This window comes from Hyperolius riggenbachi, chromosome 11 (assembly GCF_040937935.1).
Source record: "Hyperolius riggenbachi isolate aHypRig1 chromosome 11, aHypRig1.pri, whole genome shotgun sequence".
NCBI lineage: Eukaryota > Metazoa > Chordata > Amphibia > Anura > Hyperoliidae > Hyperolius > Hyperolius riggenbachi.
Window position 1 is genome coordinate 187744397 of NC_090656.1, and position 17572 is coordinate 187761968.

General features: G+C 42.3%; 1 protein-coding gene across 2 annotated transcripts in view; it reads right to left on the bottom strand.

The window, feature by feature from the left end:
* Positions 1-14330: 14330 nt before the first annotated feature.
* B3GNT9 (UDP-GlcNAc:betaGal beta-1,3-N-acetylglucosaminyltransferase 9) overlaps positions 14331-17572 on the bottom strand; it is a 57958-nt gene continuing 54716 nt past the window's right edge. For both annotated transcript variants that reach the window (XM_068261440.1, XM_068261439.1), the window contains exon 2: positions 14331-16370. In XM_068261440.1, the coding sequence (XP_068117541.1) occupies positions 15034-16308 (1275 nt within the window). In that variant the 5' untranslated portion in view covers positions 16309-16370 and the 3' untranslated portion in view covers positions 14331-15033. The remainder of the gene's footprint in view (positions 16371-17572) is intronic.

A 17572-nucleotide genomic window follows, 5' to 3' on the forward strand; every position in this document is an offset into this window, starting at 1 on the left:
AATGTAGCGACAGGTACACTACAGAGAGGGTGTTACGTTAGCGCTACTATAAGCAGTAACACTCTGACCTGTTTCCAATAGATGTGTGTTGTTTGTGGCCTTCCCCACTGGTGAGGATGAGCATTCAGTACAACATGCTTGTCGCCTTTCTCTCTCTCTCTCTCTATTTTATTTTATGTTAATCATTTGCACTACATACACTTTACTTGATCAGTCAATGTGTTCACTGAACATCATTGGAGGGATCTTATGGACGTTGAGCATAATGCTTATTTATGTGGCGGGAAATGACCCCCTACCTGTTTTCCTGCACTAATGATTACTTGACAAGCCGTTTTTTGTTTTTCTTTTTTGTAGCATTCTCATTATTATAGGACATCCTTCTCATCTCGGTTTCCTCATCTATAATTTAGTTCTCAATTACAATTTGTTTTTTATTTAGTCTACCGTAATGACACCACTCAGTTCTTTCTAGGTAATGTGATTGTTTCTCCAGCCATGCCTCATACGTTGTTCCTGCTCTTTCTAGGATGTAAAAATAATGTACTCTTAAAGTCTTACAATTATTTACAGTGTTTCAGCCTGAGGCCGAGTGGCCTTCTATTGCACCTTTCTCATGATATTTTCCCCTCTTCTAGACAATAGCCAAAGACCTGTGCAGCATGTTCTGTTGGATGTTTTGCCTGAGAGTTCCCTCTGCATTCCTAAATAAATTGTATTCCTTTTCTTATGACTCGGCATTGCCAGAGTAGCTGCAAATAAAACATTGGAGTTATAGTGACAGGATCCTTAGAGTAAATTGGCTGAGACCAGGATGTGTAATGCTGGAAGTTACATTTAAAGTGAACCTTTGTCCAACTGTTTATGGTGTAAGACTCAGATTTTATGAGGAACTGTAATCAAGGATTGAACGTCATCCCAGTCAGTAGCTGATACCCCCTTTCCCATGAGAAATCTTTTCCTTTTCACAAACAGATCATCAGGGGGGTCTGTATGGCTGATATTGTGGTGAAACCCCTCCCACAGTGTGATGTCAGTATCTAGGTACTGACATCACACTATGGGAGCCTTGTTGCATTGTGGAAAATAACAGCTGTTTCCAGTTGCCAAAAAAGCAGCATGTCGTTCCACAGACATCACCTGCCGGCAGTAAAGATGTTGCCACCAATGTAAGTCAGGGAAAGGAAAGATTTTACAATGGGCAAAAACTGATTAAATAATTATTGTAAAAATGAACCCCTTGTAAAAATGAACTCCTTTTATTCGTTACGGTATTTTCACTGCGGTTCCTCTTTAAGTTGAAAATTGTGCCTGCTACCTTACTTCTTGTATAAGCTGTTCTCACTTGCCAAAGGTCACCATCATTGATCATGTGACACTGGCAGCAGGATTTCGGCCAATGGAAGCATCTTAAGGAGGTCTGAGTGTCGTGTGTGTGTGGGGGGGGGGGGAGGGCATTAGGGGCAGGCACAATTTATGACTGTCCTGAGTACCACCTCATGAACAGCTGCACATATGTTCACTTTAATTCAGATGTAACATAAAAAGTGTTGATATCCATACATTTCTGTGCTTCCAGGTCGGAGGACACCTGCGATGTAGCTTATACATACAATGCTGGTGCATCTATCCTGGGAGCACTGAAAAAAGTCTATCAGCATTATTCATTTCGCCCAGTTATCCAATACGTTGTTGTATTATTTCCAACAAAACTAGTCATTTTTAAGTTGAGGTTGATGGTGATCGAAAGCCACTAAGATGTGTTATTACTACAGTGGGTTCAGTTCACAAAGAATTGGAAGAGTGTTCAATTTATAACAACTCTTCTTTTGTTCTACCTTTGGATTGTTGCATATTCAAATGCTGTATACATATCTTCTTAAAGCAAACCTGTCCTTATTGCAAACTTCGAAAACTGTGATGTTGGTTTCATCTCAAAGTGACAGACATGCATATTTCAGTGTTTTCCACCATCACTGGTATAACGGGAGATTACTGCTGGTTCTTGTGCTTGCATGTGCGTTTATATTATTGCTTGTAATGATAGTACTATGCACAGCAGCTTCACAAAGTTCTCTCCGCACAGTGCTCCCACCTTGTTATATAAAATGATTTGTTAAGAGAATAGGGATGGTCAGTAAGATGCAAATCGTTCAGATTTGATGCAGGACTATCTTAAAGTGTACCTGAGATGATTTAAAAAAATTCTACATACCTGCCTTCCCCCTGCCCCCTTCAGGCTGATTGCTCCCTTGCTGTATTCCCAGGTTACCTCGATCCTCCGCTAGGCAGTCCGGTAAATTCCCCTGTCGGCACAGGCACAGTCTGGCCGCGCACGCCCCCCCCCCCCCATTGTGCTCTCGTGGCCAAGAGCGGTCTCTGCCTTCACAGTAGTACTGTGTAGGCGCAGAATGCTTCTGGCAATGGTGTGCAATGGGGTGCACACATGGCCACGCCGCGCATGCGCAGTATGCCCCGACTGGCGGAATTACAGGGGCAGCTAGCGGAGGATCCACGCAGCCCAGGAGGACAGCGAGGTGTATGATTTGTAGCCCGTATCTGGAGATACATTTCCAAACAGTCATGTGTGGAGTGCTAAGGTATGTGCACATGCATATATGTTTGCATCAACTCAGATCCCTAGTAGGCACATCTGTTACTGAAAGGTGCAAAAAATGTTGCATTTACTTGAAGTCTGCATGAAGTATATGTTTGCTTGTAAAGGCAATCTGAAGCTAGAGGTATATGGTGACAGACATATTTATTTTCTTTTAAAATACTAGTTGCCTGGCTGTCCTGCTGATCATTCTGGCACCAGTAGCGTCTAACTCACACGGAAGGGGGGGTAAGGTGAAGCAGAGGACCGCAGATTTAAAATTAAAATACGTATGGCAGCCTCCATATCCCTCTCACTTCTGGTTCCCTTTAAATAATGGTAATATGACAACAAGCGAGTAAAGTTGTTACAATTTCAAAATTCATCACAATTCTTATGAATTCACCAATTTCAGTACTTAAAGGGACTCCGAGCACCTCTCATGGGCATGCCTTTAAGACTCTGACCAGTACTGCAAAGTACATACCTTTCTGTAGCTCTTTCATTTGATGCCTGAATCGCCGTTCTACACCAAATAGTTTTAATTCGATTTCAATTTAAGTATCACAGCTGCCATATTGGCTATGTTATAACTTCCAGGTCACCCCTGTCTTTTCTGTTAGAGAAGTGCATCACTGAATGAAGCAGGAAGAGGAAGTGACACGCATGGCCATTGCAAGAGGCTCCTCCAGACGGGTCATAGCACCACTTTGTTGGACGTTGTCTGGCTTAAAGGCATGCCCATGAGAGGTGCTCGGAGTCCCTTTAATAAAGATTTTTCTGTGGTAAAGTTCCCTCAGTGATGGGCGTTGCTGCTGCCCCCAAGAATGTTGACAGTCTCAGAGAATAATTGCAATCATATTGTCAGGCATCAGTCACACAGACACAGCAACTAAAATTACTTATGCTAGGTACAGACAATTTAGTTTCTCGTCTGAGTAACGTGAAATGGTTGATTTGTTTGATCAATTCTGACATGTCCGATCTGGCTCCAATCGATGACCGTAATCATTTTTTTGAACTTATCTTTTAAAATCTATCCGCTTATCGATCAGGAGCAGTTTGGGCATGAACACACAATACAACTTCCCATCGGATTACCCATCGATCGGAAAGGAAATTGATTCGTGTGTACGTAGCATTAACAGAAATTGAACCTGAACTTACTGGTATGGAAAAAAAAAATGTAGTGGTCACCAGGAGATGCACAGACACCACAACATGGCGGCTGTCACTGTTACCAAACCACTAAGCTGCTGTCACCAATCGTTTCTGTATTATGTGAATTCTGGAAAATATGGGCGCGGTTTCCCATAGCTTTGTACTGGATCAAGCAGTAGTACATTAGTGGCACCAGTGTTCAGATTGCTACATCTGATGGAATGTAGATAATCCAGAGTGGTGTACAGCAGTACCCGGGCAAATCATTTACTGGATGTAAGGCCACATCTAAAAATATATGGGAGCCTTGAAGCCTTGTACGGAAGGTCAATTACTGCTACCCACCATTATTTTGGATTGACCGTTAAAGACACATTTGATGGAACGAGTGCTGTATAGACACACTACTTTGCTACTGCTAAGTAGCGTGTGCCGATCTGTTGGGAGGGACCGTGGGCAGGGAATGAGTGAGTGGTGTCCCGTGGCACATGTAAATAATAGATAATGGGCTTGCTTCTTGCTCATTGTCTACCAACCTGCCCGGGCAGATCACTGCACGTCAAGGTGGGGCCGCTAGATTTTTGGCTGAAGTAGTGCAAAATGATCACCTCAGCCAAGACTTCTCTAGTGTGTCTACAGGGTTTTAGTGACAGACACTTTTTTTGGTGTTAGCTGCATCATTCATTGTCCTCATATTTTTTTCTAAATTCGTTAATTCAAGTTTGCATTATCAGTAATGCTTTAAATAGGAGTGTAGTTGCTCACACCGGTTTCTGTCACCACAATCCAACTACAGAAGATGTCTTTGGTTTGACAGGAAGTGTCATTTAAAACCTAAATTCTATGTGTCCTTTTGATGATCTCTAACAAACTGTCCCCCAAGCTGTGGTCCAGCCGCGTGGCATGCCACGGATTGGGCGACCTGTTGCAGTTATCTGGCCCTGTCGGTCATCTAAAGTTCCAGTCCCTTATTATTATTATTATTGGGGTGGCGGGAGGGAGGGGAGAGCCTGTGTTTAGATATAAATCCCATTTGTAATATTTTGCTGTATGAACTTGTGATACGTAGATACAATTTTGTGTGTTTTTCCACAGAAACAAAAGTGTACAGATTTTTGTATATACTATTTTTTGTAAGACTAACTTGTGTGTAGGCAGTACGGCCGCACAGGTTGAGACCCTGAATGAAAAAGAGGATGCATCTGGGACTAGAGACCACTGCAGGAATTGTCTGTTAGTCTTCCTCCTTCTGTCATCTCGCGGTCTGGATTCTCCTCACAAGGTCAGGATTGGGAAGCTTTTGTCTTGTCAGTAATCCTACATCTTCACATATCTAAATGGTTGTACTGCCACTGGGTTATGTCGGTTCATGAGTTTAACTGACTATAAAGTATTACTTCAGACAAAACAACTTTTTTTGCTTTATTTTGGATAGAGCGAGCTAGGATTAGAACTACCGGTACTGTCTTTTTTTTTTTTTTTTTTTTTTTTTTTTTTTTTTTTAGTGGTTCCTTTGTTGCTTTTAGGGAAACTTTCTCATAAGGTGAACCTCGGTTAAGAAAACAAATACCAAGAATCCTGTAGAGGCTTCCCATGCTGTCCTCCGGACCTCTGTTGCCGCTCACGGTACCCCCCAGGAAATCCCACAAGGGTTTGTCAGATTAAAGATAAGGACCATGCCCTTCTTCAAGAACGAACGCGACCTTAGGCCTCGTTCACATCAGGGCCGTTTCTGTGCGCTTTCCACAGCGCACTGCCCTGTGCGTTCAGCAAGGTATTGATTTTTCCATGTAACTAAATGTAGCTGGTTCACATCTATGCGCTGCGCTGAGCAGCGTTACAGAAACGTAGTGTTGCAGGCATTTCTGTGCGTTGAGCTGGAAAGCGCACAGCAATGCAAGTGAATGGGTCCGCTTTTTTAGCGCATAGAAGCGCGTACAAGCGCATAGAAGCGCATGCGTTTTTTACCCCTAATTGGAGAAAAAAATACATTTACATACAAAAACAAAGTTTTATTGACAACTGCTGCTGCTACAGTAAGCAAAACGTGCTTTAAAGAAGCGCAGCGCAACGCACAGAAACGCGGACTAAAGCGCGCACAAGCGCATGCGTTTTTTACCATGCGCTTTAACACGTTTTTCAGCGCAGCAGATGTGAACGAGGCCTTACTGTGGCTGCGCGGGTGTGACACGGAAACGCTTGTGCAGAAAGAGGAGTATGTCCCTGATCTCCCGGCGAGCAGCAGCAAGACGAGTGAGGACACAGGAAGCCTCTACAGCATCCAAAGAATTTCCTCTTCTTCAGCAAGTCTGTGTTTTTTCTTACCCGAGATTCACCTTGTGTTCTCTTTAAGGTACTATTAACAGTACAGTCTCCCGAACAATAAATCGGATCGGGTACTGTTAATTCTAGTGATAAATGGCAGATGATCGCTCAATCGATCAATCTGAAGTTACAAACTGTTATTTTAATCTGTTCGTATTGCTTGTCATTTTCCCCTTCATTGCTGGGCGTGAAGGATAATTTCTGATTGATCATAATGATTGGACGGTGGCTAGACTGGCCAATCAACATTGCCCTGACCCACATGTTCTAACTAATTAGCATTGCCTAAAGCTACACCGCAGATCTATAATATGTCGTGGTGTAGCTCTGGGCAGTGCTGATTGGTCAGAGCCATTGACAAATCAACACTGCCACATGGTCCTGAGAAACCATGATTTTCAAACATGTTACAATAACAGTTTCGCTTGTCACCAGGAATGGTCAGTGATATGCTATTAATTTCAGCTTGCATGCAAATTGTCTGAAACTCATTATTGGGCCATTTGCATTGAACTGGCATGCACGATGGAATTAGTAGCATCTCCATTAAACATCTCTTCCTATCGCTTTCAATACTAGTACTGAGTGGAGGATGCTGGGAGAGGGGGGCGAGGTGCTACTGTAACCACATTGCTTTTGTTATACAGCCAAGGCCGCCTTTGGACCTCTTTACTGAAAAAAAAAAAAAAACAACTAGAATTTGTTTTTAAATGCGAAAAAAGTGACCGCATCTGCAAGATTGTTAGGCCACTTGGGCTGTTGTGAGCAGCCCGAGTAAAAACTAGCAGAAGTCTCACCAGTGATGTCTACAACAGGTAGAAGATCGCAACATAGTCCACCAGACCCCACCGATAACAGAAACACTTCTGGGTAGATTATACCCTATTTAAAAAGGTTGATATAAAATCTTTTAATTTTAAGCACATTCCAGAGTTGTTGGCACCAGTTTCTGGTCCACAAACGATCTGCATTCCCTAGTTTTCATCTCCTATGAGATCACCGTTAATGACTTACACAAAAGTGTTGCCAGTGGTAACCTAATTTCTCACATATATTTTTCTTGGTGCCTACTACACCAGATTGGCTCCTGCCTTGTCCTTTTCTTATTTTTGTGCAGCTGATCATTCAGGGGGCTGCTTAGAGGCTTCAAAAACATATGTCAGATGTGGGTGATTGAAGCATGTGGAGATGCAGCAATACGCATTTAGCTTGATCAATACAGATATTAGAAAAGATAGCTTGTGTTGCAGAGCTTTAAGGCTTCTTTCACAATGGGACGTTGCGTTTCATGCGACGTTAAAGTCCCACAACGTGCCCCTAACGCAGCACATGTAGGTTATGAAATTGGACATTATTTTGGACTGCGTTATGTGTCTCTTGGTGCACCATTTTCATTGCATACTGATGGAACAAAAACGGCGCATGCGTTACATTTAAAGAAAAAAAAAAAAGAAAAACATTACTGAGCATGTGCAACACACATAACGCAGCAAATGTATTGCTAAACGCACAGCATGCAGCACTTTCTAAATATTGCTACACGTTACACACAACACAACGTGTGCACTGCGAATGTTGCACAGACTTTGTATTGCTGTGCATTAGTCTGCATTATAATTTTTTATAATGTGCGACTTTAACGTCCCACTGTGAAAGAGGTCTAAGGCCTATACACATACTAGATGCATACGTCTAAAATGTTGTACCGTTTGAAATACGACTAAACTCAGTATAAATTGAAACAAAACAAGTATGGCTAATTCTGACTATTTCAGCACTGCCTGATTTTTGTTCCTCAGCTCTGCTAGGAGGCACTGTAGTTTTCTTTAACTGGTCTCTTCTGAAAAGACCAAAATAATTTGAAGCTTCCCTCCACTAGAGGGTGCAGAGTTCAAGATGGTTATGGGCAGACTACTCTTTAATCACATTTGATATCTTTTAGGTAGGAGGAATGTGGCTGTTCCTTTCTTGATTTCCTCTTTAGTATATTTTTTTTTTACAGGCACACAACGCCAGTTAAAAAGGATAAGGGCATTATAAGTGCACTTGTTCTGATGCATACACACATCCAATTTTGATTGGCCAATAACTCGTCGATTTGACCACTCCCATGTATAGTGAGCACCAATGGATTTTTGACTACCATGAACAGATTGTGTAGGCAAGTTCTTCTACTGCATGGAGGTGGTAACATTGGATGTGAGTGTGTACCCTAAGTCCAGACTGCAGTTGGATAGGTATATGCACTGGTCTCTAGTCCCGGGTCTGCCTCCTCTTGTAGTGGAATTGCTGCTTGTGTTTATATCTTTGTTTACATTACTCATCCCTTATAGTATTATGTCCTGTAGGTCATGGTGACTGAATCTAAGTCCATGTGACTGAATTTAAAGAGACTGATGTATATGGGGGGAGCATTGCCTGGGCCAACAGTCAGAATCAATGGGATTAACATCTATTTAGGGTCTTTTGTGGGTTTCAGAACCAAGATTTGGGGTATATCTTGTGGGGTGCTTTTTTCTGTACAGGATTCGTTCAGGAATTTATGGGTTTAAAAGTTGAACTCCAAGCAACAATATATATATATATATATATATATAAATATATGTAACCCAGGTATGTATTTATCACAAACCATTTAATTTATTTGTATGCAATCAGTATAAGTACCCAACTCTGTGGACTGTTGTGCAGCAGTTCTCAGAGTGGGAGGATTAGCACGTTGCTGCCAATGTTACATCAGTGTGCTGCTTCTCTTCACGGGCCAATCAGTGTGTCCTGACCTTTCTGCATTTGCATGAAGTATACTACAGGAAACTCAGGTCAGCTTCCTGGCTGGGCTAAATGAAGCAATCTGTAGCACAGGATTGATTGGACAGAATTAAGCATCTTTTATAGATAAATCATTTTGCGATCATTTGTGTTTCTGTGAGTTTAGCCGTTTACTTGGAGTTCAGCTTTAATAAAATTATGAATAAGGGGCGTTTGTGGTCTTGCTTTGTTTTATCATAATTATTTTTTTAATACAAATACTCTGGAATCTGTAGCCCCAATCAGCATGTGTACCCACAGGTCAATAAAGGGAGACCATTGGTCACAAAAACATTTTGTCTGTATTTTTTCTTTTTTACCCCCTCAGGTGATGGTTGTGGCTGCATGTTGTACTACACTGTTCATATATTACACACACAGCAATGTTACCTTTGTGAATAAACCTGAGTTCAGACCCACTTTGGTGTGTGCCGAGCTTCAAGAACTTCCTCTCTACTCTAAAAGATAAGCAACAGTATAATAATCTTTAAAGAAAAACATTTCTTTGTTACAGCTTACAGAACTCTTGCAATAAATCTGCAGTGTCTACTTACTGCTTTCTTGGAAGCAGAGAAAGGGTTAACATCCTGCGTTTACATATTAGCTGTGTCTGCCGAAGACCGATGAATTTCTAAACTGACACGGCTAAGAGATCAATTTACACTTGTGATTACTTGAAGATAAAAGGGAATTAGACAGGCTTTTCTCTCTAAAAACACACAAGGTGCATTTTTCTGTTTTCCTTGTGTCCTGTGCAAGAGTTCAGGTCCACTTTAACCATTTTTAAGGACCGCAGTGATTGAAATGTACGCCCTGTTTCGGGTGGGCTTTTGGCTGGCAGGGCGTAGATTTCAATCACTGTCCGCAGCATGCATCCGCCGATCGCGCCGCTCATACACGACGATTCTCGCCGCATCTCACAGGCTCTGCCTGTCTCTATGACGGCAGAGTCATGTGAGCTGGTCAGGAGCCGATTTCATTGGCTCCTGGCCCTGTCTTTCAATGTAAGCTGTTCCCATTGGCTTACATTGAAAAACAGGGTCAGGAGCCAATGAAAGCGGCTCCTGACTGGCTCACATGACTCTGCCGTCATAGAGACAGGCAGAGTCTATGTCCTGGGGGTCCCGGCGAGCGGCGATGACTGCGGTTGCGACGGGTATGTGCTGCGATTCGTCGGGATTGGACCAACGGTCTCTGGTCCTTAAGTGCCCAGAGACCGCTGGTCCTTAAAGAGACACTGAAGCGAAAAAAAAATATGATATAGTGAATTGGTTGTGTACTATGAATAATTACTAGAAGATTAGCAGCAAAGAAAATATTCTCATACTTTTTTCAGGTATATAGTGTTTTTTCTAACATTGCATCATTCTATATTATGTGCAGATTACACAACACTCAGCATTCAAAATGAGTCTTTCAGAGCAGTCTGTGAAGTAATAACCTCTCCTCTAGCAGAGGAAAAGTAAATAGTCCAGGAACAGTTGAGATAATAAAAGTCAGATAACAGCCCTCTCCATGACTAACTTAGTCAGAGAGCTTAATGGCTTGTTTGCATAGAGATAACAACTGGAGTTTCTCAACTCTTCCTGTACTGGAAACAATTACACTGATGTATCTGATCTTAATGTTTTATTTCTTCGCTGTGCTACACATACAAATCATAATATCAATTTTTTTTCGCTTCAGTGTCTCTATAAGTGGTTAAAGGGAACCTAAACTGAGAAGGATATTGATTTTTCCTTTGAAAATAATACCAGTTGCCTGACTCTCCTGCTGATCCTGTGATTCTAATACTTTTAGCCACAGCCCCACAACAAGTATACAGATCAGGTGCTCTGACTGAAGTCAGAATGGATTAGCTGCTTGCTTGTTGCAGGTGTGTGATTCAGTCACTGCTGCAAACAAAGAGATCAGTAGGACTGCCAAGCAACTGGTATTGTTAAAAAGAAAACATCCATATCCCTCTCAGTTAATGTTCCCTTTAAAGTGGTCTGAAACTCTGACATAACATTCAATACAAATGTGTTTTCCTACTTTTTATTACTCATACAGTTATCATATTTGCTTTTGTGCATAAGTAATATTGTCTGTTTACAAATTACAAGTTTCCAAAGTGTAGTTTATCTTGCCCTGAATCCTGCCATTGCATTTTATTCAAAATGCTTTTTTATTATACTGTATATTAACATCTTCTAATTCGCTGTTCTGAGCTGTTTGTGTGCTTGAAGCACAGAGAGCTTCACAGAGAGCTCCTTTTCACTTGTTATACTGTTTACACACATATATCGACATTGGAATGCAAACAAAGATACTGTTATCTCCAGTTTGGATGGGGATTTGAAGCTGAATATCAGGACAAAGTGCTTTGTTTAACCATTTCAGTGATGTTCTGCTAAAAATAAAAAATTCTGGGATAGTAACTTTCAAGCTGTGAGAAATCTTTTAGAGCAAAGTAGAAATGCTGACTTTCAGACCACTTTGAAGGAAATAATGTCTGTTTTACTGGTTGCCATCTAAAGCAGAGCAGCGCACATACAATACATTTTTCTGGGCTGCCTGCAGTTTAGCACCTCTTTGCTTTTGTTGCGGTTTGCTCTGCTGTAAAAAAAAAAAAAAAAAAAGCCTTCATTTAGCTTTTTCCAAAAAAAAAAGGCGCGCATTCAAAAACGATGTATTTTAACGCTATACATTAAAACCCACATAAACAGCTTGCACGCGTCCTAATAGACGCGTTGCAAGCCTCACCACCGCGCACTTCCTTTTTCCAGCTTGAAGGAGGAAGTGCGCGTAGTGAGGCTGACGCGTACAAGCTGTTTGGAGCGCAGGGAGGATGATGGACTTATGGGTAACTAAACCCTTCTCATCCAGCCACACACCTGAGGCAATTACGCCTCATTTATATCACGAATTTGAGTCCTTAGGGACTCGTAACTACTCTGGAGCCCATGCTTGATGGAGGCTGCCATATTTATTTCCTTTTAAACAATAACAGTTGGCTGGCAGTCCTTCTGAATCTGTGTCTCTAATACTTTTAGCCATAGACCCTGAACAAGCATGCAGCAGATCAGGTACTCTGACTCAGGTTGTAGTGCGTGCGAACTGTGGCTATCATCCTAAACCAAGCTTCATTAGTAATAAGAAACGGACTTGGAACTGTACGACAGTTCAGATTTAATGGCTGAAATAAAAGATGATGAAGTCTGCTGCACACTTCTGATGTTTGTGTAAGCGATTGATATTAATGAAACCAAATCTAACAGCTGCTCTTAGGTTACTAAAGGCCACACTCGATTTGTGCAAGTGAAGTTTTTGGGCTTGTATAAAACCAGAAAGAATCAAGGCTTCTTTTTTTCCCCACATCTCACATACGTATACCTTGCAGCCTGCACACTGGTTAGGGCCTCCCTCCCTTTATTCCAACAAACAAGTTTTGTGCATTGTGGATTCCACAAGGCTCCTTTGAGATTCTGGAGCATGCCGGCAGGATTGTACCACAGATGGTGCCAGATTTTTCAGCTACCCCTTGATGCAATGAATCTCCTGTTCACCACATCCTAAACCTCCTCCAACCCTGGACTATTGACACAAGGCAGGATGGGGTCATTAGATTCATGCTGTTGCACCTACCTTTGAACCTTCCTCCATGGGAGTAAATGAATGAAGACTTCAGGAAACATTTTGATCCTGGAGCCAGTAGGACATTTTATGGGGGTCACCTGCACTGACAGCACCTAGACGGAAACTCAAAACATAGGAACCAGTACTCATCTTCAAGGGGTGTTGCTATCTTACTGTTAGGATTTGTGCAGTTGTGCCTTACCATATGTGTGCCCTAGCAGAGACTGTGATCGATCAGACAAGGCTACGGTTTTACATTCTTCATTTGTCCAGTTATGGTAAGCTTCTGGCCACTGCCTCCTTAGCTTCTTGTTTGGAGCTAACAGGTGTTGAACCAGGAGCATATATAGCCATGGGGCTGCCCCTCCCTGGACCCTCCCCCTCTCACATCCTATGGTAGCTCCTGCGGCCAACAGGCCTATCCTCAACAGATCAAATAACAAGTACGGATGGTCAATGAGTTGCCAATAATTTTATGTTGATGCAGGATTATGCAAATTTTGCATGCAAATGTATGCAGCTAGAAAATGGACCAATGAAATTTTACCTGAGAAGGATCTGATTGGTTTGTTTTTAAGCTGTATAAATTTGCATCAACTCAAAATTATTTGCATCTCACTGACCATACTTAATAATGAGCAGCCACCATGATCACCTTACCCTCCATCCACCCCTCAACCCCCCCCCCCCACCATTCCTCTCCACTCCAAAACCTGTAGCCATCCGTTCTATTATATGTGCTGATATCTGCCCCGCCCGCTATAATTGTCTATATGTTACACTCCACCACACACCCCCATAACAGGTGCAGCCATCAGTCACTGCTCCCAACCAGATCAATGCCACTTCTCAGACCCGCTCCCTCCCCTCTTCCTATGCAGAGATGCGTAGTAGTGGTGGTACCAGTGAAAAAGTAACCTTCTCCAACACTTAGTCCAGTCTTCTTCCTTTGCTGTAGTCATCTACTCTCACTTACCACTCTCCCAGTCAAAAAAATGGTAAGGCACAGGAACAGGACAGAAGTGAGGGAGACTGGGCGGCTGCAGCTAAGATGGACTGACTGGGCCACAGCAGCCATGGAGTAGGCCTGACCGGACCCCGCAGCACTGGAGAAAGTCAGCTACTTTCTGGTACTGATGGTGGCTTCACTATTCTGCATAGAAGAGGCAGAACATTGGCTACCACAGGGATATTGGATTGCGGTCCCTGTATCAGAGGTAAGGTGGGTAGATCTCTTCTGATCTCCCCTTTGTAGTTGCAGGGATTCCTCCCATGAAGTTATGCCACTGGACCTTCATGCATTTGACTATGTTGTGCATTCTGAGACGCTTTCTGCCCACCACAGTTGGAAAGGATGGTCGTCTGAGTTGCTTTACCCTTTCTTTGTGTTAGCAACATTCAGCAGCTTCTGTCAGACACTGTATTATGTCTAACTCTATTGGACTTCAAGCTACCATGCAAATAATCTGTTTTCCTGGTTATTATTTTCTGACTTCAAATAAGTGAGCATTCAAAATGTAACTAGTGCATAGTATTGAAGAACAAACCTCTTTTAAAATGATCTCACAACCTGGTAGCCTTTATATATTTTGGTAAGTCTTGTGGTTACATTTCATTTGAAAACAGTGAAGCATACTGGATGTAGCTCTTTTTATCTCATTTTACGTTACTTTATGTCTATGCATAATTTCCTGAAAAACGTCTCATGTCTCATGAAAAACCTGAATAATTTCCTGAAAAACGTCTCATGAGGCATATTTCCTGGAATGCCTCAACTATCACATCTTTATTTGTCTGAAACAAACCATGGGCCACGGCTGTATTTTGTTTTGATGTCTTTATTGTTTTGTGTTTTACTGTCTAAAGTTTAGGGTTTTGTTTTCTACATACATGAAGTGAAACGTGATAGAAATTGTCTCTGAAGAAAAGGTGGAAATGAGTGTGACGTCTTTAGGAACCAATCAGACTCCATTTGTCATTTTTGTAGTGCAATGCAGAAAATTAAGTAAACCTTTTTAAAATTTTCTAGTTTTTCTTATATTATTACTATTGTTATAAAATTCTAAGCATTCCAGTTCCTGGAACAATTGTGGGGCATTTTGCCAGAATTTTCGATATTGTTACCGGGTACAAAGAGCGCACAGCAATTTTACCAATACTAGCACCTGTGGAGTAGCACATGTTGCGCAACTCCTGTAACCAGGATAATGTGCAATACTACAGCAACCTGTGTATTACCCAGGTAACATAGGTTGCACATTGTGCCCTATACCCTGCTGTTAGTACAGGTACAATTGGCATGCACTCGCTGTGCACAGCAGCCTTACCTATAATTAGTGCGTAAGGCAAAAGGTCCCTTACAGCTTACATCACTAGAACTCCCCCCAGGTTTGAATGAAGCACCTACTACAGTATCTGATGCCAGAACTTGACGTTTTACATAGTTGGAGCTTGATGGCAAATGATGTTTTGTAATGTAGTCCAAGCCTGATATTTTGCTCCTTTCTGTAAATCACATCTCTCATTTACTCCTGACGGTCTGTGCTTAAGTCAGGGATGCTCTTTTTGTTGTTTGTAACTGCTTTTACTGCCTGTTTTGCCTTCTTCCTTTTCTTCCAATGGAAGAGTTTCTTTATCCGCTGCTTCTGGGAACATGGCGGCTGTTGACTGTGGAGCAGATTCCACATGAGCCAAATCTCTGCTGCCTTCAGACTGTGCACCACCATCAAGTCCCGATAGAAGCAGGGGTCGAATGTCTGCAAATTTGGGGCTGCTGAGGGTTTTGTGATTCCAAAGGTTTTAAACCCTGCATGAAACACTGGTGTGATATTGACCCTCTGTAAGCACATTCCAAGAAACACATCATCTATGGGGAACAGCTCCACTTCCTGGCAAGACTTGGATAATTTTTTCATGGTAACACCTGACATAAGAAATCCTCCACCACCTGCATATGTTGGGTACATTCCTAATCCATACACTGTCTCTGGGATGTAATATTTACTCTTCTTGGAGCGTATTGGCTTGGCATGATTAATAATATCACCGACAAACAAGTCTGCAGAAGGGTTTTGAGTCTGTAGGAAGCTAATGAGGTTCTCTACATTGACAAAAACATCAGCATCTCCTTTAAATACAAACTTAACATTGCTGCAAAACTGTGCTGCCCAGCTGAGAAAGTGGATCTCCTTCAATGTCAAGTTAAAGAAAGTGTCAAGGAAATCCCAAAGTAAAATGTCTTTATAGTAATGGCTCTCTTGCTGCATGAGGGACTCCCACATGGATATGACAGAACTATTCCTAGGAATACCCAGAAGAAACACTCTCCGCACCCTCACCCCATTGATGACCCCTTCTCGTCCCCATGTCTTACGGACACTCTCTCGCCGGTCAAACTCTTCAACAATGGACTTCACTGCGATAAGGAGGAAGGAATCTTCAGATGGCTTTGTACATTTATTTGGCTGGTTGATAAGCAAGGTGAAGTTCCGCTGGTCTTTGCTCTTGAGATATTGCTGGAAGTCAAATGGCGCTATTGTGACCACTGCTGGGATGGTAGGCTTCGTTTTCTCAGTCTCCTCCCCTCCGTTGTATGCATCTGAGAGAAGTTTGGTGCTGATTGCTTTCTCTTTGGTCTCCAAAAACTTCTTTGGCTTTAAGGTCTGAGATGAAATTTTTGACACCTTTGGTTTCACAGGAGCTATCTTCTGAATTGGTTTCATCAGGCTGTAGAGTAATGTACAGAGAGCGATGCAGAGAAAAAGGGTGCAGAGGACATCCACTTTAAACCGAACTCTCATTGTTACCCAAGCCTACTCAATGGTTACGTCTTCGTCTCATGCAAAAGCATACGTGCGTCCATCTGGAAAACAGAAGAACCAGAAGGAGTTACGGCAAAGTCAGGTCAGTATTGTGAATTATCATTCATGTAAACTCACACACACAGAAGATTGGAAACTAAGCTGGGGGAGAGCTAATCAGAGCCAATCAAAGTCTCCAGCTACTGGCTAATTGGCTCAATTTCTTTCCCTTCCTGGGTCAGTTAAAATTTGCATGGTAGGGCAATATTTTGTTCATCATGTTCATGGGCGTCCGCAGAAAATTTTCTGGGGGAGGGGCAAATAGATGGGGAAGAAATGGTGCGGTTGCCGCACGGAAAACTGGGGTGAAGTTGTGCGGCGCGCGTAGTGCGTCAAAAAATATGAGGGTTTTGTTGTGCGGTGCACTGCACCGAAAAATGGGCGTGGGTGTGGTCACGGGTGGAGACAAATTTACATGAACTTAGCAATGGTGGGACATTATATTAAGACAGTGGTGGTGAACCTTTTGGAGGCAGAGTGCCCAAACTGCAACCCAAAAGTCACTTATCTATTGCAAAGTGGCAACAGCAATTTAAACTAAATACAAACGTTTTAACTCATACATGAACATTATGGAAAATCCAAGTTGAAAATAAACTGTGAAGATAATATCATCCATCCTACTCCTGAAAATATATTTTTTTTTTTTTTTTTTAGAACCTCCCAGTTTTTTCTGTTTTAAAAAGCTAAAAAAGTAGGTTTAATGCTATTGTCTCATATGATGATGATTCAGCTTTTCCCATAGTCTCACAGTTAACAATCATGTAACCCTTAACAAGACAAATTCAGCAATCATGAGGCCCCCAACAAGACAAATTCAGCAATCATGAGGCCCCCAACAAGACAAATTCAGCAATCATGAGGCCCCCAACAAGACAAATTCAGCAATCGTGAGGCCCCCAACAAGACAAATTCAGCAGTCATGATGCACATAAATAGACAGCATTTCACATAAATAGGCAGAATGCCCCCTTAATATGGTAGACACCTCTCACCTGGCTTCTGAATTCTCCTCTACTGGCTGCTCTGCCTGGCAATACTGTTTTTGGCTGGATTAGGGATGATGTGTGGGCTGAAAGGCCTGGCAGTGAGGCTGTGGCCTGGCTGGCGGTGATGCTGTGACCTGGCTGGCGGTGATGCTGGGCTGTGCTTGGCTGGTTGAAGTAAATGCTGGCCTGATTGGTGGTGATGCTGTGGCCTTTTT